The sequence below is a fragment of the Acipenser ruthenus genome, chromosome 43 (assembly GCF_902713425.1).
Source record: "Acipenser ruthenus chromosome 43, fAciRut3.2 maternal haplotype, whole genome shotgun sequence".
Classification (NCBI taxonomy): domain Eukaryota; kingdom Metazoa; phylum Chordata; class Actinopteri; order Acipenseriformes; family Acipenseridae; genus Acipenser; species Acipenser ruthenus.
Window position 1 is genome coordinate 7,990,158 of NC_081231.1, and position 20,859 is coordinate 8,011,016.

A 20,859-nucleotide genomic window follows, 5' to 3' on the forward strand; every position below is an offset into this window, starting at 1 on the left:
TTTTGACACACTCCATATACAGAGGCTTGCTGCTATTCAATTTCATTTGGACACACTCCATATACAGAGGCTTGCTGATAGTCGATTTCATTTTGACACACTCCATACAGAGGCTTGCTGCTATTGGATTTCATTTTGACACACTCCATATACAGAGGCTTGCTGCTATTAGTTTTTTTTTTATTTTTTTGCCAAATCGACGATTAATACTGACGTTTATTTTAGAAAGAATCTATCATTTTTTTCAATCTTTATTTTTCAGTTCAAGAAGGGAATGGGTGAAGTCGATCTTTATGCTTTAAACAAAACAAAAAAAGACTATGCCATTGAGAAACGTCTCATTTAACAAAACACCTTTATCATATTCAACATACCACAAAACCATGGTTACCAGCATTCTAATTGAAATAACGTCACAGCAGAGCTATACCTTGTAAATATAATGATCCTACACAAATAAAAACAATTCTCACTGTAGAAAACAGATTATAAGAGTGTATTACACAGACAGATAGCATAAACTGTACATCTAAAAATATTCACAGAACAAAACATGAGGTAGTTGAGCAGAACTCAGGCAGGAAGATGTGTGGAATTATTGTGTCAGCTACAATTACTTGAACATGGTCTATATTAATTGTATGAAAAAAAGGTTTGGCATAGACAGATGAAGCAGACCCATCAAACAGAAATATATCCCCTTTAATGTGATGCCCAGAACGCTCTTGTCTGACTCTGGAAACAGGGTTATCAGTCTAAGTGCACAGGGTGCATTTGTATGTTGGTTTGGATCCACAGTCTGCTGTCAGTGTATTTCAGAAAGGAGTCTTTCATGTGCAGTATGACCCCATGGACACTGGGACAGTTCAGGCTTTTCAAGTCACACCCCAATCCATTAAACAAAACACATGACCATAATTTTAAATCTTTTATTTACCTTCATGTAATCAAAGAAACTACACAATTATATCACAAAAGTCTACCAGAAGCCATAATACCAGTACAGTATTTGCTAGATTTCAAAATGTCTAATTTTCAAATCAATAAAAACAATAAAGAGTTATACGTATAAGCTTTCTAATCTTGTTATTTTATCCCTGAGTCGTGGGTCTGGCTTGTTCTCAGCTGAGTCCCCAGTGGGTTCAAAGCCCAGCTCAGGACACTGGAAATGCAGCTGAACTCACACACTGAGAACAAGCAGGCAACAGAAAAGACTGAGCCCACACTCCAGGGCTTACATCATGATACACTAGCAAAGGAATTCCATTTCTCATTTCATGAAGACTGAGCCCACACTCCAGGGCTTACATCATGATACACTAGCAAAGGAATTCCATGATACAGAGGGAATTCCATTTCTCATTTCATGAAGACTGAGCACACACTCCAGGGCTTACATCATGAGACACTAGCAAAGGAATTCCATTTCTCATTTCATGAAGACTGAGCCCACACTCCAGGGCTTACATCATGAGACACTAGCAAAGGAATTCCATTTCTCATTTCATGAAGACTGAGCCCACACTCCAGGGCTTACATCATGAGACACTAGCAAAGGAATTCCATTTCTCATTTCATGAAGACTGAGCCCACACTCCAGGGCTTACATCATGAGACACTAGCAAAGGAATTCCATTTCTCATTTCATGAAGACTGAGCCCACACTCCAGGGCTTACATCATGAGACACTAGCAAAGGAATTCCATGATACAGAGGGAATTTCATTTCTCATTCCATGAAGCCAAACCTGCAGCAGCATCTCCCTCTTTGGCAAGCTTGTATTTTCCAATGTCTCCCTTGGGTTTGTTCAGTTCCGCTGCAGATCTGTATCTCAGGAATCATTGACAGTTTAAACAATGACAATCCTTTTACATACAGAGGTAATGGAAACATAATAATGTGCCCTTGTAGTGCATAATTATGAAGATATCATATTTAACATTAATACCTCAATATCTTAGGCCACTCCCATACACAGAGATACTGGAAAATGTACAGGAACTCAAACTCAATGTCAATGAAATCCTTTCTAAATCGCAAAGCTTGCCTCAGGACAGAGCTGTCAAACTCAGTTCCTGGAGGGCCGCAGTGTCTTCTGGTTTAGTTCCACCCGAGCTCTCAATCACTTAATTGGTCTAATTATTTGATTAACTGGACACATTTAACACTTCTCTCCAGGTCTCAAAATGTTTCATAGGTTGTGTACCTTGAATCAAGTGCATTTTTTTTAAATCATCAACTGTAAAAGACCTTGAAAAATATGAAATATGTCCAATGAACAAATAATTAGATCAATTATGTTAATTGAGAGTTTAAGTTGGAATGAAAACCAGAAGACCCTGCGTCACTCTAATAATAGCATACTAATAAAAAAATAGAAACAAGCAGGCCATATTTTGCCCAAAAGGAATAAGCAGCTAATGGTGATTCCACAAAAGCACCAGCTCTGTTACTGTCAAACAGTCTGAGGCAACTTCATTCTGCAGATTGTTTAGATGAATTATTCAAACTGTATAAACTATGAATGTAGTAATGATGGTAATGCTGCAGTATGTAGGTTCTGCAGATTTGTAACAAATGTAACATTAGTGAAAATTGTTTGCTTGCTAACCTTTCATGTTTTACAGTATTATATACAGCTCTAATATTGTGGTCTGTCACAATAATTAGATATACAACAATCTACACATTGCATTTCAATCCCATTGCACTGAAGCAGGGCTCCAGTAGACAACAAGCTTGGGGTTTCTCAGTATTTATTATTATTATTTATTTCTTAGCCGACGCCCTTATCCAGGGCGACTTACAACTGTTACAAGATATCACATTATTTTTATATACAATTACCCATTTATACAGTTGGGTTTTTACTGGAGCAATCTAGGTAAAGTACCTTGCTCAAGGGTACAGCAGCAGTGTCCCCCACCTGGGATTGAACCCACGACCCTCCGGTCGAGCCCTACCCACTACTCCACACTGCTCCACATTCAGAGTGATAATGAGTCATAATTATAAACGCCACACAGGAGCAGCAACACAGTGAATCAGAACCATTGACATGTCAGTAAAAACACAGTGATATGCTGCTGGAGTCCCCCCCAGCTGGGATTGAACCCACAACCCTCCGGTCAAGAGTCCAGAGCCCTAACCACTATTCAAATTCATGCAAAACCAAAACAGCTTTTGCTCCAGTGCAAAGTTTGCACAACCTAAAATAAAAACAAAAAACACAAGGCTGCTTCAGCTTGTGTCTGCACTGGTGCAAGAGCTTAGAGGCCATTCTAGTTAGACCAAGCACACACTGCTGCCACACCCATGAAGATATTCTTAGTTTTGGGTGCTTTTAAACAATTCACTTCTGTATTGTATACTGTACTCACTGACATTGGAACAGTAATGCCATTTATAGCTCAAACATGCTTTTATTATTAATATAACCTACAATACGCTATTTTTATATGTATACAAGCCAGTTTGTTATCTGTACCTCCAGTAAGCTTACAGCAGTATGTATTTGAATAGAATATTGCTCTTGACTAGATATGCGTTATCCAAATATCTATTGTAATCATATCAATTCCTTGCCGTCTGGCTGTCTACATGAGCATATATAGTCTGCTGTCTTATAATATTACTATTACAAGAATTTTTCGAGAAATCTTTATTTTTGCGTTTTGATTTGAGTGCAGCTACAGATAGATTTGCCTTGGCATCAGAAATTTGGAACGACTTCATTGAAAACAGCGTTGCCCGTTTCAAGCTAAACATAAAACATTACATGGACAAGCAGCTGTTTCTGACAAAAGCACGGTGTTGCTGGACAAACAAACCTGTCACGTTTGGGATCAAGTTTTGGTTGGCAGCGGACCCTACCCCTACCCCTACCTGTGCAAAGATTATTTCACTGTAATTAGCAAAACAGTTGGAAATTTTTTTTTAAAAAACAGCCTGGTTGCAACAGTAAACAAAGAAGAAGAGCATTTCCACCATCTGCGCAAAACGCAGTACTCAGTGAAAGCAATCACTGGTTTTCTGTTGCTGTATTTTACAATGTACTGGACATGGCAGCCATCAATTCCTTAGTTTTGTACAATGACTGCACCGGGGAAAATATCAGTAGGAGAGACCTCTTATGATGCTAGCCACAGAGCTTTTGATCAGAAAACTGCAAAGCAGCAGGGAAACGCAGCTCAACCTGGATACAGTGCACATCAAGTGACACACGCAACAGAAAACAATGCCAGGTAACTAAATGCAATAAAAATAAAACTTCTGATATCTGTGTCCAGTGTGAAAGAGCAGTATGTGGCAAATGCACACGACAAGTTGATAAGTGTTACGTCTGTGTGGATTGTGTGAATATGGGGGCTACTTTGAAGTACGTTTCCCTGAATGCACATTTCATTTTATTATTGTTTTTCATTTTTTGAAATCGTGCTATGCAGTAGGCTAATGTAAATAATTACTTTGTTTTCACAATTTTGTATGTACATATAGCAGTTTACACCTGTTTACACAATATCTTCTTTTGAAATGTTTATTATTAGTTTTTCATTTTTTTACATCATACATTATATGCACTCATTTCGAAAATAAAGCCTTTTATGTTATTTTTGTAAATAATTACTTAGTTTTTACAATTTCGTATGTACATATAACAGATTACAGCTGTTTACACAATATCTTCTTTTGAAATGTTTATTTTATTAGTTTTTCATGTTTTTACATCATGCATTATATGTGCTAATTTAAAAAAGGCTTCTATATTTATTTTTTCATTTAAATACGATGTTTCTGCTATGCAAATGTTAGATATGATGTTCATAAATAAAACTTTTGAGTTGTGTCTGACAGTTTGTGTTTCATTTTCATATCGAAGCTGTTTAAAATGTACCCGTCAAAATGACTACTGCTGGAGGTTCTAGGTAGTAGCATAAACCCGGCGGTTCTCGTGTTAATGTGTTGGGTTCATGTCACACATATAATTGTTCAGAGAAAAAGCTTGGCATATATTTCCAACGTGTCCCTTCTAAGTAGAATGACCCTGTAACTCTGTCCTAAATCCTCACAGCATGAGTGAGATTCATTTCCAATTCAGGGGCAGGAGTGGAGCTGAATCCCAGGGCTCTCCAGTTCATTCTGAAAGAATGGGTCTGTCTCCTTCAGTTTGACAAGCTCCCCTTCTCTGTGTCTCTGGATTCAGACTGGCTCTCACTCTGGGGACCCCCTTCATTCACTACAGAGAGAGAGAGAGAGAGAGAGAGAGAGAGAGAGAGAGAGAGAGAGAGAGAGAGAGAGAGAGAGAGAGAGAGAGAGAGAGAGAGAGAGAGAGAGAGAGAGAGAGAGAGAGAGAGAGCATTAATCAGAGAATCAGACAGCTATCCACACATTCAAACAAGCAGGGTGGAGAGGTGAGGGATTGTGAGGGAGGCTGGCTCCAGTGTGATTTCGCTTGTGTAGATGTAGGCTTCCTAACTGACTGAAATTCTTACCACATTCAGTACTGTGATACGGCTTCTCTCCAGTGTGAATTTGCTGGTGTCTTTTAAGGTCTCTAAACCTACTAAAGCGTTCCCCACATTCAGTACAGGGATACAGCTTCTCTCCAGAGTGAATTCGCTGATGTGCTTTTAGGTCTCCTGACTGACGGAAGCTCTTCCCGCATGCAGTACAGTAATATGGCTTCTCTCCAGTGTGAATTCGCTGGTGTCTTTTTAGGACTCCTAACTGATTGAAGCTCTGCCCACATTCATAACAGTGATATGGCTTCTCTCCAGTATGAATTCGCTGGTGTGATTTTAGGTGTCCCAATTCACTGAAGCTCTTTCCACATTCAGTACAGCGACGAGGCCTTTCTCCAGTGTGAATTCGCTGGTGTCTTTTTAGGCTTCCAATCTGTCTGAAGCTCTCCCCACATTCAGAACAGGGATATGGCTTCTCTCCAGTGTGAATTCGCTGGTGTCTTTTTAGGTCACCTAACTGAACGAAGCTCTTCCCACATTCAGTACAGTGATTCGGCTTCTCTCCAGTGTGAATTCGCTGGTGTGTTTTTAGGCTTCCTGACACAGTGAAGCTCACCCCACATTCAAAACAGTGATATGGCTTCTCTCCTGTGTGAATTCGCTGGTGTGTTTTTAGGGTTCCTGACTGACTGAAGCTCTTCCCATATCCACTACATTGATGTGATATGTTTTCTGAACCCTTAAGCAACAAGCCAATAGGCTCCTCTTCAATGTAGAGAGGCTCCAGTTCAGTCTCTTCCTCTTTAATGTGGACATGCTCCAGTTCAGTCTCTTCTTTAATGTGGACAGGCTCCAGTTCAGTCTCTTCCTTTTTAATGTGGACAGGCTCCAGTTCAGGCATCTCCTGTTTAATGCAGATAGGTCCCAATTCCAGAACCTCCTCCTGTTTAATGTAAACAGACTCCATATTTGTTTCTTGGCTTTCACCAAGATAGGGCAGTCCTGAAAATGAAATGAAATGAAGTATTACGATCAGTTCTCTATTGGTGTTTTTACCCTTATAACTCAGATCTGAACTGGCTTAGGTTTGATCAGATTCAAAGATTCTTCTCATTTGAGCCCCCGTTTACTCTTGAGCACAGAACTAGGCTGGCTGTGGCCCTGTATGCATGCGCATACCCCCTGAACTGCAGAGTGTGCCCAATAACATCATATCGACCAGCCCTTGCTGAAGACATTACCCCTGCCAGAACACAGAGGCAGAAGTGTTTAACCCTTTGCGGTCCATTTATTGAGTGTGTCTCAGGCGCGTCAGGTCCAATTTATTTTCACACACACAGTTTATTTTAGACGTGCTGCTTAAAAGTATTTTTTCACAGTAAAACAGGTTTAAAAGGCACTGCATATCAACAGGACACTCAGTACTGCATCTCCAGCCCCGCCCCACCCCTTGTTTGCTTTATTTTTCACACACCTCTTCATAGTTATGCCTACTGATAAATCATCTCCTGAACACTCATTTTATCACCAAATTCCTCAATAATGCGATCCAAGTCAATATTTTATTATTATAAGATCTCAAAAAGCTCTGCAAATGTCCGTGATATTCTTTGAGCGCTGGATGTTATCTCTGTGGTGCCAGGGCTATGTGTACTGCTCAGATCTGCCCCTTTTTCTCGGCTTCTATCGGTCTCACATTGAATGGTTTTCTCTGCTTTTTCCAGAGAAAAAACGACTATAGACCTGTGCTTTACGTCTTTTTTAAAAAAAATAAATTTAGTCGTTGCCAATTATTTTTATTATTAATTTGGAATGGCCAATTATTTTATTATGCTCAGCTCACCGCTACCACCCCTGCGCTGACGCGGGAGGGAGGCACCATCTCCTGCTGCTTTTAACCCTTCCGCTCCGGTGAACATTCTACCTGTTTGAGGTCGGACTGACAGAACGTCACTTTCAGCTTGTGTATCAGAATCATTTTCACCAAATTGTTTGACGGGTGCGTACTACCGAAACCTAAGATACTGAAATGCTGCACCTCATAATAAAAGATATTTCTAATGGCCTGGGGCTTTACTGACATGCATTTTGATTGGACAGTTATCTCTGATGTTTATCCTATGAATATTTCACTACAGTTAATATTTTGTCGATTTATCTTTGGGTTTATAAACATTTTGGATGATTTAGTATGATTTCTGGTAAGCTTGTACTTGTGATCGCCGAATCTCCTGACAGAGAAAAAAAAAGAAAAAAACAACAACTCACTCATCTAGCTTTCTGTCTATCGAACTTTACTTTTGTTTGGAGCCTTTGGAGATGTCAGTCATTTGGTAAGCAACCAATGGTTGTTTAAAAGGCTTAAAATGGGCGTCTACCATCACCATGACATCATCGTTCATATAAATGATTTCTAGAGGCTCTTTTTTGGCACCAGTTAGGAGTAAATAGATTGTTTTCCAAATGGTTTCATGTGGGTACATCCAGCATTAACACTTTTGAAAATCCGGTATTGCACCGAATATAGCCTTGCAGCTAAATAACATTTCTCAAGAACAGGCAAGGATAGCCCCCCTAGTTTAGAGAGTGAGAGTCTCCTTTTCTTTATTCTGGGCTGGGAACCTTCCGTAGAAAATCTACTCATAGGGATTGGCAGCATTTCCAGTTCAGCATCTTCTACTATTAATTATTATACTGATTATTGGTAACCTAAAACTTCTTCACATAATATAATGATTTACATGCAAATAAACATTTTCCCATCCAACAATATGATTTTTCAAGCAGGTAGGTCATTTATTTGTAAGTTCCCTAGCAATACAATGTATTATTATATCATGATTTTAACGTCCATGTATCTGCTGTCAGCTACTTTTGTACATGTCCAACTACTGAAACTTACAGAAATATTACAATAGCGCTTTCACTCTTTGCAGGAAATGAAATCAATGCGAGCACATTTTCAGAACTCAGTAACACGCTTATATGTAGACATTATTCTTGACAATGTTTCTTTGTAATTATCCCATTGATAATTACAAAGAAACAATTACAAGGTTGAAATTAAATGTTGGGGTTATTTACAAAAAGATACACATTAAACTATAGAACACAGTAAAACATCGCAATCCAAACACCTGGAGGAGCAGCATCCTCGAAAACAGGAACAATTTATTAAATACCAGCAACAAAGTTAGTTCTGCCTGCAGTGGGCGTGTTTTGCAGAATGCTTTGATTCAGATCGGCAGGCAGTGTTCTGCAGTGCCAGCACCGTGCTGGGAAATTATTAATATTATTATTTATTTCTTAGCAGACGCCCTTATCCAGAGCGACTTACAATTGTTACAAGATGTCACATTATTTTTACATACAATTACCCATTTATACAGTTGGGTTTTTACTGGAGCAATCTAGGTAAAGTACCTTGCTCAAGGGTACAGCAGCAGTGTCCCCCACCTGGAATTGAACCCACGACCCTCCGGACAAGAGTCCAGAGCCCCTAACCACTACTCCACACTGCCGCCCAATTTATTGATGCTCAGATTTGCGATGTTTAACTGTATGTGAATACTAGTCTAGTTCACTTTGACCTAGTTAATCCAACATTTTTCATTTGTCAAAATTGAAATATGACAGATTTTAGATATTAATGTTACTTGCAAATACACCATTGCAAAACACGTTTGCACTCTTTAAACAAAAGCTGTTTAGTGTCTAAACACAAGAACCATAATAATATTAATAATCAGGGGTTCATAACAGAAAACTGCTGCTGATGTTAAAGGGTACATAAGGACCTTTTTATTGTATTGTGTTTCATGTTCCCATGTGTTGTTACAACTGTTTACGTAAGGTGTGTGTATGTATCCACATGGACCTCTCAGAACTACATTTCCCATCATCCTCCTGCTCATTGGTAAATCCATCTCAGTTGCATATGTGAGCAGGAGGATGGTGGTAAATGTAGTTCTGAGAGGTTCATGTGAGTACATGGGAAGCTATCTTGAGGCAAGGAATGCAATTTAAAAGTTTAAAAATGTGGTCAAAATGTAAAAAATAAATAAAATAAAAAAGGTCCCTATGTACCCTTTAAGCAGGACATGCAAAGTGAAATTCATGCAGTTTAATGTTAATATGAAAATGCACAAAAAATCTCAACTTATGTTGCTTCACTTAACTTTGTGAATTCTTTGCCACATCTGTTAAGGTATTTTCTGCATGACATCAAGATTACAATTATTGCAGATGTGTTATTTTTAGTAGAAGACTCGTATCTTTCTTCTTTTTCCCCCTCTACTACAAAAATTACTTTATTTACAGCAGACATTTTATGGCAAAAAAAAATCAGCGTTGATAAGAATGTACTGACAGTCATGAAGTGCCGCAGTAATGCTGCTGCTATATTTTAGTCCCAGTGGTTTCACTCCTTACAGCTGCCTGCCTGTAGCATAAAACAAGGCAGGCGGAAAGTTTATCAATGAAGATGCACCCTCAAAATGAGACTGAGCCAGCTGTGAGGTGGAGAAAGGGGAGATGATGGGAGAATGAAGTGAGATGACAGTGTAACTGATGAAAGTACAGCAGGGTTATTAACTGATGGGAGAATGAAGCGAGATGACAGTGTAACTGATGAAAGTACAGCAGGGTTATTAACTGATGGGAGAATGAAGCGAGATGACAGTGTAACTGATGAAAGTACAGCAGGGTTATTAACTGATGGGAGAATGAAGTGAGATGACCGTGTAACTGATGAAAGTACAGCAGGGTTATTAACTCATGGGAGAATGAAGCGAGATGACAGTGTAACTAATGAAAGTACAGCAGGGTTATTAACTGATGGGAGAATGAAGCGAGATGACAGTGTAACTGATGAAAGTACAGCAGGGTTATTAACTGATGGGAGAATGAAGTGAGATGACAGTGTAACTGATGAAAGTACAGCAGGGTTATTAACTGATGGGAGAATGAAGCGAGATGACAGTGTAACTGATGAAAGTACAGCAGGGTTATTAACTGATGGGAGAATGAAGCGAGATGACCGTGTAACTGATGAAAGTACAGCAGGGTTATTAACTGATGGAAGAATGAAGTGAGATGACCGTGTAACTGATGAAAGTACAGCAGGGTTATTAACTGATGGGAGAATGAAGTGAGATGACAGTGTAACTGATGAAAGTACAGCAGGGTTATTAACTGATGGGAGAATGAAGCGAGATGACCGTGTAACTGATGAAAGTACAGCAGGGTTATTAACTGATGAGAGAATGAAGCGAGATGACAGTGTAACTGATGAAAGTACAGCAGGGTTATTAACTGATGAGAGAATGAAGTGAGATGACAGTGTAACTAATGAAAGTACAGCAGGGTTATTAACTGATGGGAGAATGAAGCGAGATGACCGTGTAACTGATGAAAGTACAGCAGGGTTATTAACTGATGGGAGAATGAAGTGAAATGACAGTGTAACTGATGAAAGTACAGCAGGGTTATTAACTGATGGGAGAATGAAGCGAGATGACCGTGTAACTGATGAAAGTACAGCAGGGTTATTAACTGATGGGAGAATGAAGTGAGATGACAGTGTAACTGATGAAAGTACAGCAGGGTTATTAACTGATGGGAGAATGAAGCGAGATGACAGTGTAACTGATGAAAGTACAGCAGGGTTATTAACTGATGGGAGAATGAAGCGAGATGACAGTGTAACTGATGAAAGTACAGCAGGGTTATTAACTGATGGGAGAATGAAGTGAGATGACCGTGTAACTGATGAAAGTACAGCAGGGTTATTAACTCATGGGAGAATGAAGCGAGATGACAGTGTAACTAATGAAAGTACAGCAGGGTTATTAACTGATGGGAGAATGAAGCGAGATGACAGTGTAACTGATGAAAGTACAGCAGGGTTATTAACTGATGGGAGAATGAAGTGAGATGACAGTGTAACTGATGAAAGTACAGCAGGGTTATTAACTGATGGGAGAATGAAGTGAGATGACAGTGTAACTGATGAAAGTACAGCAGGGTTATTAACTGATGGGAGAATGAAGCGAGATGACCGTGTAACTGATGAAAGTACAGCAGGGTTATTAACTGATGGGAGAATGAAGTGAGATGACCGTGTAACTAATGAAAGTACAGCAGGGTTATTAACTGATGGGAGAATGAAGTGAGATGACAGTGTAACTGATGAAAGTACAGCAGGGTTATTAACTGATGGGAGAATGAAGCGAGATGACCGTGTAACTAATGAAAGTACAGCAGGGTTATTAACTGATGGGAGAATGAAGCGAGATGACAGTGTAACTAATGAAAGTACAGCAGGGTTATTAACTGATGGGAGAATGAAGCGAGATGACCGTGTAACTGATGAAAGTACAGCAGGGTTATTAACTGATGAGAGAATGAAGTGAGATGACAGTGTAACTGATGAAAGTACAGCAGGGTTATTAACTGATGGGAGAATGAAGTGAGATGACCGTGTAACTAATGAAAGTACAGCAGGGTTATTAACTGATGGGAGAATGAAGCGAGATGACAGTGTAACTGATGAAAGTACAGCAGGGTTATTAATGTACTGGAAACCAGCACTGGCCACGTTTACCAGCTCACTGCTTAGTCTGGAAATAAAGAAAATAAAAATGTACCTACCCACTCGATTTTTTCTTCCAGCGTAACCCGAACTACACTTTATTTGGCCTAACTTGTTGTATTTATGACAAAAATGAACAGGTACTGTTTACATGTTGCATTTACTTCAGAAAATGAATACAAAGACTAACGCAGTACAGCTGTGCCACGTTATACCGCCCCCTTTTATACCGCCCCCCTCGCATACCGCCAGCTATTCTATTTGAACAAATGTCACCAATATAAAACACTGCTATTTGTACCCGTTATATCACCACCCACCAACTTCCCAAGCCAAGCAAACGCAAATATAGGCATTGTAGTTTCCCTCATTGTAGCGCCAGCGAAATAATCACGGCCAATTAAAACAACAAAGTCATGCAGTTATCATTTGACTCGCTTTCCTAATTCGTTGTTAACTGAACGTTCATACCGATGTCATCAACACTCCCGCTCCCAAAGCAAAACAGAAAGTACAACATGGCGAGTCGACCCTACATTTAACACCAGAGCAAAAGAAACAAATCTGCATGCATGCGTCTGAAAATAAGAAAGCAAGTCAGCAAGACATCGCAAATGTTTTCTCACCTAAGTGAGGCACATACTGTTAATCGAAGGACAATTAGAGACATTGTAATGGATAAAAACAAATGGCTTACCTTGATGGAACGGGTCGATTTGTTTAACCTGATAAAGGCTTGACGCAGTCTAAAACGAGTGACATATTTTTAGAGACATATTTACTGCAGGATGATCTCACGTTACACAGCACTGGGAAAATGAGTGTCTCAGTGTTCTTGCATCATTAGTAAGCATGCCTGAGCAAACATTAAATTCTGTGCTGGATGAAATTCAATCATGTATATGGGTGTACATTATCGGCTAAAATAACACACACTGCAGATAGACGATTGTGTGTGTTTTTATTTCCTCTTATCGGTGCCATGCAGACAGGCTCCCGATTATCAGAGCACCCCTATTATTAAATAAAAACATGTAAACTGGAACAGAAATAAGAAATAAAAGCTTCTTGAAGTGCGTCCTGAATGGTTATAATAACGAGATGCAAAGTGAAACGCAAGTGCTTTGAATGAAGTGACTGAACTAACACGATGAGACTGCAGTTTAAAGGGACGTGTATTTTGTTGATCTTACAGTAAATCAATGAAATGTGCGTGTTTCAGCACATTGCCACCAACTGTCATTTTAACATTTTACTATGGAGGGGCGTTAACATGAACACAAAAATGTAAGACCAGCAGATGACAGAAAACACTTTAATCCCCATTAAGATGAGCGACATGATTGTTTGGTCTTGAGATCTGTTTATATGGTCTCATGACAATGTGCTCTGATGCCCTTCAGTGATTTCAATTAATATTTAGCTTGTGCATGATAAGACATGGGATTACAATCTCATCAAGCTTACTACCAGTCACGTCCAGAACTGTCACGTCCATGACGCTAATCTGGGCACTTACTATTAGAAAGGGTCAACATGTTTATTCCAGAACATACATTTTAAAAAATTAGCTTTGCAGAGAAAGTCTGAACAAAATATATAATGTAGTATCCAACTTTTATAGAATCTTCACCAAGAAAATGTGATGGCTGTGACATTTGGTTTAATTTAAACACCATTATTTTGAATCACTAAAATATTTCCCTTTATCCCAAGAAAATGTAATATCAGTAACGTGGTATTAAAAACAAGGCTAATCGTATAGAACCAGTATTGATCTGAGGCACCTCTGTGAGTACAGCAATAACTTGCATAGTATTGATCTGAGGCACCTCTGTGTGCAGAGCAATAACTTGCATAGTATTGATCTGAGGCACCTCTGTGTGCAGAGCAATAACTTGCATAGTATTGATCTGAGGCACCTCTGTGTGCAGAGCAATAACTTGCATAGTATTGATCTGAGGCACCTCTGTGTGTACAGCAATAACTTGCATAGTATTGATTTGAGGCACCTCTGTGTGCAGAGCAATAACTTGCATAGTATTGACTTGAGGCACCTCTGTGTGTACAGCAATAACTTGCATAGTATTGATTTGAGGCACCTCTGTGTGCAGAGCAATAACTTGCATAGTATTGATTTGAGGCACCTCTGTGTGCAGAGCAATAACTTGCATAGTATTGATTTGAGGCACCTCTGTGTGCAGAGCAATAACTTGCATAGTATTGATTTGAGGCACCTCTGTGTGCAGAGCAATAACTTGCATAGTATTGATTTGAGGACACCTCTGTGTGCAGAGCAATAACTTGCATAGTATTGATTTGAGGACACCTGTGTGCAGAGCAATAACTTGCATAGTATTGATTTGAGGCACCTCTGTGTGTACAGCAATAACTTGCATAGTATTGATTTGAGGCACCTCTGTGTGCAGAGCAATAACTTGCATAGTATTGATTTGAGGCACCTCTGTGTGCAGAGCAATAACTTGCATAGTATTGATTTGAGGACACCTGTGTGCAGAGCAATAACTTGCATAGTATTGATTTGAGGACACCTCTGTGTGCAGAGCAATAACTTGCACAGTATTGATTTGAGGCACCTCTGTGTGCAGAGCAATAACTTGCACAGTACTGTTCACTTAAGAAACAGTCGGAAATGAGTCATGGAAAAGAGATCTACTGAAAAAATTAATTTAAAAGCAAGTGATCAGCCCTTTTTAATCTGTGATAATAACAGAGATTAATTGTACTGTAACGCGCATTCTTGTGCTAAACTCTTAGCCTTTCAGATACGTTTCTTTCTGTAATATTAAGCAACAATGTCACAATAATAAACAAAGCATTGCACACAATTACAATCCTGCCCAATAACACAGTGACTGCTCCGACACACTCAGTTACAATGAGACAATATAAGCCGAGTATGAAGCTGATTGAAGTTGAATGAATAAAGAGAGAGACACTTACTTCAGGTATTGTCAGTGGGATGTGCAGCACGGCTCTAGTGCTCTAGTCACTCGCTCTGACCGTCTCGTCAGTGAATGTGTCCTTTCTGCTCTTCAGATCTGAAAATGTGTTTGTTTAGTTCAAGGAGAACAAAGATTTTATTTTTTTTACATATATTATTTGCTTTAGTTCACTTTCACAGATGTATACTGCACTATGAGATTACAAGAATACAGATTAAGATACTGTGAAAGGAGTCGTTCAAGAGGAGGGGGCAATTTCACCCCCCAGGTGATGAAGGAAGTGCAGCACTATCTGAAAGCAAGGCTTGTAAACCTGTATTGTAACCTCGTGTAGTACCAGATATCCTGCATCAAAATAAAAACGAGTTTCTTTCAGGTAGCAATATTAAAAACCCTGTGTAACGCTCCACAGCACGAGTTTGGAACTGAGGTCTCCCTCAGTGTTTCAAATGATACCAGCAGAATAAAACTAGTGAAGGAAACACAGATACACTTCATTGAAAGAATGTTTAAACATGATTTCAAACTCATTAAGAAGGACAGAAAGCCGGTTTCCATGCGTGTTCATGTAAGTGTGAAAATGGCACAGTCACTGTATTAACGTTTTGGAATGCGCTGCTTTTACAATCATTACGGTACACGTGCACGCACTCCACCCACTGAAATAATAATTGTTTGATACTAAAAATATATTTGATCTCGTTTATTAAAAAAAAAAAAAAAAAAAAAAACTCCATCGATTGCTAGTTTCTAAGTTCCACGCGGTCTCACGAATAGAAAACAAAAACATGCTCGACAAAAACAGCCAGACCGCCAAAGACAATATTTACTCGCTAGATGTTTTCAACACGAGCTCAATCTGTCTGCAAACCCGCCACTCGAGCAGCACGGAGACTGCAACTGAGAGATATGAATAAAAACAAACACGCCGCTTCACAAATACCACACACACACACAAAAACAACGCGCTCCTACCACACTACAACCCGGACCTTTCAAAATAATACAATATAACAGCGCTCTGTAGTTTATAAACACATTGTAGAGCTCCATGCAGACTCTCTCACCTCCTCTCTGCTCTCCCTCAGTGTCTGAACGGATAAAACAACGCGCTCCTACCACACTACAACCCGGACCTTTCAAAATAATACAATATAACAGCGCTCTGTAGTTTATAAACACATTGTAGAGCTCCATGCAGACTCTCTCACCTCCTCTCTGCTCTCCCTCAGTGTCTGAACGGATAAAACAACGCGCTCCTACCACACTACAACCCGGACCTTTCAAAATAATACAATATAACAGCGCTCTGTAGTTTATAAACACATTGTAGAGCTCCATGCAGACTCTCTCACCTCCTCTCTGCTCTCCCTCAGTGTCTGAACGGATAAAACAACGCGCTCCTACCACACTACAACCCGGACCTTTCAAAATAATACAATATAACAGCGCTCTGTAGTTTATAAACACATTGTAGAGCTCCATGCAGACTCTCTCACCTCCTCTCTGCTCTCCCTCAGTGTCTGAACGGATAAAACAACGCGCTCCTACCACACTACAACCCGGACCTTTCAAAATAATACAATATAACAGCGCTCTGTAGTTTATAAACACATTGTAGAGCTCCATGCAGACTCTCTCACCTCCTCTCTGCTCTCCCTCAGTGTCTGAACGGATAAAACAACGCGCTCCTACCACACTACAACCCGGACCTTTCAAAATAATACAATATAACAGCGCTCTGTAGTTTATAAACACATTGTAGAGCTCCATGCAGACTCTCTCACCTCCTCTCTGCTCTCCCTCAGTGTCTGAACGGGTAAAACAACGCGCTCCTACCACACTACAACCCGGACCTTTCAAAATAATACAATATAACAGCGCTCTGTAGTTTATAAACACATTGTAGAGCTCCATGCAGACTCTCTCACCTCCTCTCTGCTCTCCCTCAGTGTCTGAACGGATAAAACAACGCGCTCCTACCACACTACAACCCGGACCTTTCAAAATAATACAATATAACAGCGCTCTGTAGTTTATAAACACATTGTAGAGCTCCATGCAGACTCTCTCACCTCCTCTCTGCTCTCCCTCAGTGTCTGAACGGATAAAACAACGCGCTCCTACCACACTACAACCCGGACCTTTCAAAATAATACAATATAACAGCGCTCTGTAGTTTATAAACACATTGTAGAGCTCCATGCAGACTCTCTCACCTCCTCTCTGCTCTCCCTCAGTGTCTGAACGGATAAAACAACGCGCTCCTACCACACTACAACCCGGACCTTTCAAAATAATACAATATAACAGCGCTCTGTAGTTTATAAACACATTGTAGAGCTCCATGCAGACTCTCTCACCTCCTCTCTGCTCTCCCTCAGTGTCTGAACGGATAAAACAACCCGGACCTTTCAAAATAATACAATATAACAGCGCTCTGTAGTTTATAAACACATTGTAGAGCTCCATGCAGACTCTCTCACCTCCTCTCTGCTCTCCCTCAGTGTCTGAACGGATAAAACAACGCGCTCCTACCACACTACAACCCGGACCTTTCAAAATAATACAATATAACAGCGCTCTGTAGTTTATAAACACATTGTAGAGCTCCATGCAGACTCTCTCACCTCCTCTCTGCTCTCCCTCAGTGTCTGAACGGATAAAACAACGCGCTCCTACCACACTACAACCCGGACCTTTCAAAATAATACAATATAACAGCGCTCTGTAGTTTATAAACACATTGTAGAGCTCCATGCAGACTCTCTCACCTCCTCTCTGCTCTCCCTCAGTGTCTGAACGGATAAAACAACGCGCTCCTAGCACACTACAACCCGGACCTTTCAAAATAATACAATATAACAGCGCTCTGTAGTTTATAAACACATTGTAGAGCTCCATGCAGACTCTCTCACCTCCTCTCTGCTCTCCCTCAGTGTCTGAACGGATAAAACAACGCGCTCCTACCACACTACAACCCGGACCTTTCAAAATAATACAATATAACAGCGCTCTGTAGTTTATAAACACATTGTAGAGCTCCATGCAGACTCTCTCACCTCCTCTCTGCTCTCCCTCAGTGTCTGAACGGATAAAACAACGCGCTCCTAGCACACTACAACCCGGACCTTTCAAAATAATACAATATAACAGCGCTCTGTAGTTTATAAACACATTGTAGAGCTCCATGCAGACTCTCTCACCTCCTCTCTGCTCTCCCTCAGTGTCTGAACGGATAAAACAACGCGCTCCTACCACACTACAACCCGGACCTTTCAAAATAATACAATATAACAGCGCTCTGTAGTTTATAAACACATTGTAGAGCTCCATGCAGACTCTCTCACCTCCTCTCTGCTCTCCCTCAGTGTCTGAACGGATAAAACAACGCGCTCCTACCACACTACAACCCGGACCTTTCAAAATAATACAATATAACAGCGCTCTGTAGTTTATAAACACATTGTAGAGCTCCATGCAGACTCTCTCACCTCCTCTCTGCTCTCCCTCAGTGTCTGAACGGATAAAACAACGCGCTCCTACCACACTACAACCCGGACCTTTCAAAATAATACAATATAACAGCGCTCTGTAGTTTATAAACACATTGTAGAGCTCCATGCAGACTCTCTCACCTCCTCTCTGCTCTCCCTCAGTGTCTGAACGGATAAAACAACGCGCTCCTAGCACACTACAACCCGGACCTTTCAAAATAATACAATATAACAGCGCTCTGTAGTTTATAAACACATTGTAGAGCTCCATGCAGACTCTCTCACCTCCTCTCTGCTCTCCCTCAGTGTCTGAACGGATAAAACAACGCGCTCCTACCACACTACAACCCGGACCTTTCAAAATAATACAATATAACAGCGCTCTGTAGTTTATAAACACATTGTAGAGCTCCATGCAGACTCTCTCACCTCCTCTCTGCTCTCCCTCAGTGTCTGAACGGATAAAACAACGCGCTCCTACCACACTACAACCCGGACCTTTCAAAATAATACAATATAACAGCGCTCTGTAGTTTATAAACACATTGTAGAGCTCCATGCAGACTCTCTCACCTCCTCTCTGCTCTCCCTCAGTGTCTGAACGGATAAAACAACGCGCTCCTACCACACTACAACCCGGACCTTTCAAAATAATACAATATAACAGCGCTCTGTAGTTTATAAACACATTGTAGAGCTCCATGCAGACTCTCTCACCTCCTCTCTGCTCTCCCTCAGTGTCTGAACGGATAAAACAACGCGCTCCTACCACACTACAACCCGGACCTTTCAAAATAATACAATATAACAGCGCTCTGTAGTTTATAAACACATTGTAGAGCTCCATGCAGACTCTCTCACCTCCTCTCTGCTCTCCCTCAGTGTCTGAACGGATAAAACAACGCGCTCCTACCACACTACAACCCGGACCTTTCAAAATAATACAATATAACAGCGCTCTGTAGTTTAAAAACACATTGTAGAGCTCCATGCAGACTCTCTCACCTCCTCTCTGCTCTCCCTCAGTGTCTGAACGGATAAAACAACGCGCTCCTACCACACTACAACCCGGACCTTTCAAAATAATACAATATAACAGCGCTCTGTAGTTTATAAACACATTGTAGAGCTCCATGCAGACTCTCTCACCTCCTCTCTGCTCTCCCTCAGTGTCTGAACGGATAAAACAACGCGCTCCTACCACACTACAACCCGGACCTTTCAAAATAATACAATATAACAGCGCTCTGTAGTTTATAAACACATTGTAGAGCTCCATGCAGACTCTCTCACCTCCTCTCTGCTCTCCCTCAGTGTCTGAACGGATAAAACAACGCGCTCCTACCACACTACAACCCGGACCTTTCAAAATAATACAATATAACAGCGCTCTGTAGTTTATAAACACATTGTAGAGCTCCATGCAGACTCTCTCACCTCCTCTCTGCTCTCCCTCAGTGTCTGAACGGGTCTGTCTCCCACAGAGCGAGGAATATACCAATCACAAAATACAAACCGATCAGCGCGGTTTAACAATTCATCTAATATGGACCGCAAAGGGAATTGTGATACCGGGGATCTTTTAATTAAAAATAAACAACATTTTCAATTGTATCACCGTAAACGAGCTGTTTGTAGCTCTAGTTTTTCCAGTGAATACACTTTTAATTCAAGTAACCCCCTCCTCCATGTCGGAGTTGGTACAATCTTTTATCACCCGGGACGCTGTGTCTGGAGGCAGCAGCGCCGATGCAGAGTTTTTCGCGGATATGTAATCTGTGTTTTGTACCGATATTGTTATTTCCCGTCCTGTTCTTCAGAACAAGATGTTTAAACACTGACGGTATATCCATGATAATGTTTTTAGAAGTGTATTAGGTTAGTTCAAGTTTGAGCGCCGTTGTCACAAACAGATCCACAATGGCGCAGGCATGCTCGCAGTTTCATAGCTTTCTCTTCGCTAGTCTTGCAGGTTCAGTGTGTGTGAACTTGTTTTTGGTAAATACAGCACAGGGTCGCAGAAAGGTCATTCTTTACGAGTAAACTTCCAGGCAGTAACCTCTGCTATTTCTACCCCATGCTTTTATTTAGTTTCTCTTAAACTGTATTGTTGTCTCCTATTCTTTATCCAGGACAGTATTCCTCCCTGCTGTCCAGCGGCACAGATTTAGACTCTTCCTCAGACTGCGCTGCGAACTAAACCAGGCAACAGAGCCGCGTCCACAGCAGCAGAAGAGTCACCAGCAATGAGACACGCCAAGGAGTGCGCTGCTCTGTGAGACTCGAGGGGACGCCTTATCAAAGCGCTTCCTCCAGCCTTTAATTAACTGCTATTGATTTAA

General features: G+C 40.6%; 2 protein-coding genes across 3 annotated transcripts in view; both read right to left on the reverse strand.

The window, feature by feature from the left end:
- Positions 1-20,859, reverse strand: part of LOC131709378 (transcobalamin-1-like) — a 317,542-nt gene that overhangs the window by 169,233 nt on the left and 127,450 nt on the right. The gene's annotated exons all lie outside the window — the stretch shown is intronic.
- On the reverse strand, positions 916-20,158 carry LOC131709389 (zinc finger protein 239-like). Of its 2 annotated transcripts, none has more exons than XM_059011914.1 (4): positions 19,955-20,158; positions 15,019-15,116; positions 5,493-6,464; positions 916-5,227 (listed from the first exon to the last, which is right to left on the reverse strand). In XM_059011914.1, exons 3-4 carry the CDS (start codon positions 6,427-6,429, stop codon positions 5,163-5,165), a joined length of 1,002 nt encoding a protein of 333 aa, XP_058867897.1. In that variant the 5' UTR covers positions 6,430-6,464; positions 15,019-15,116; positions 19,955-20,158; the 3' UTR covers positions 916-5,162. The 2 variants fall into 2 exon arrangements, with proteins under 2 accessions (XP_058867897.1, XP_058867896.1); XM_059011913.1 differs by having other exon boundaries at positions 916-5,236; positions 19,955-20,147.

What these genes read in the sequence shown, in the direction of transcription:
- LOC131709389 (XM_059011913.1), bottom strand. Translation starts at nt 6,429, where the DNA reads ATGGAGTCTGTTTACATTAAACAGGAGGAGGTTCTGGAATTGGGACCT. An exon ending in GTATCACAGTACTGAATGTG is followed by an intron (nt 5,237 to 5,492) that starts GTAAGAATTTCA and finishes CTCTCTCTGTAG; the next exon opens with TGAATGAAGGGGGTCCCCAG.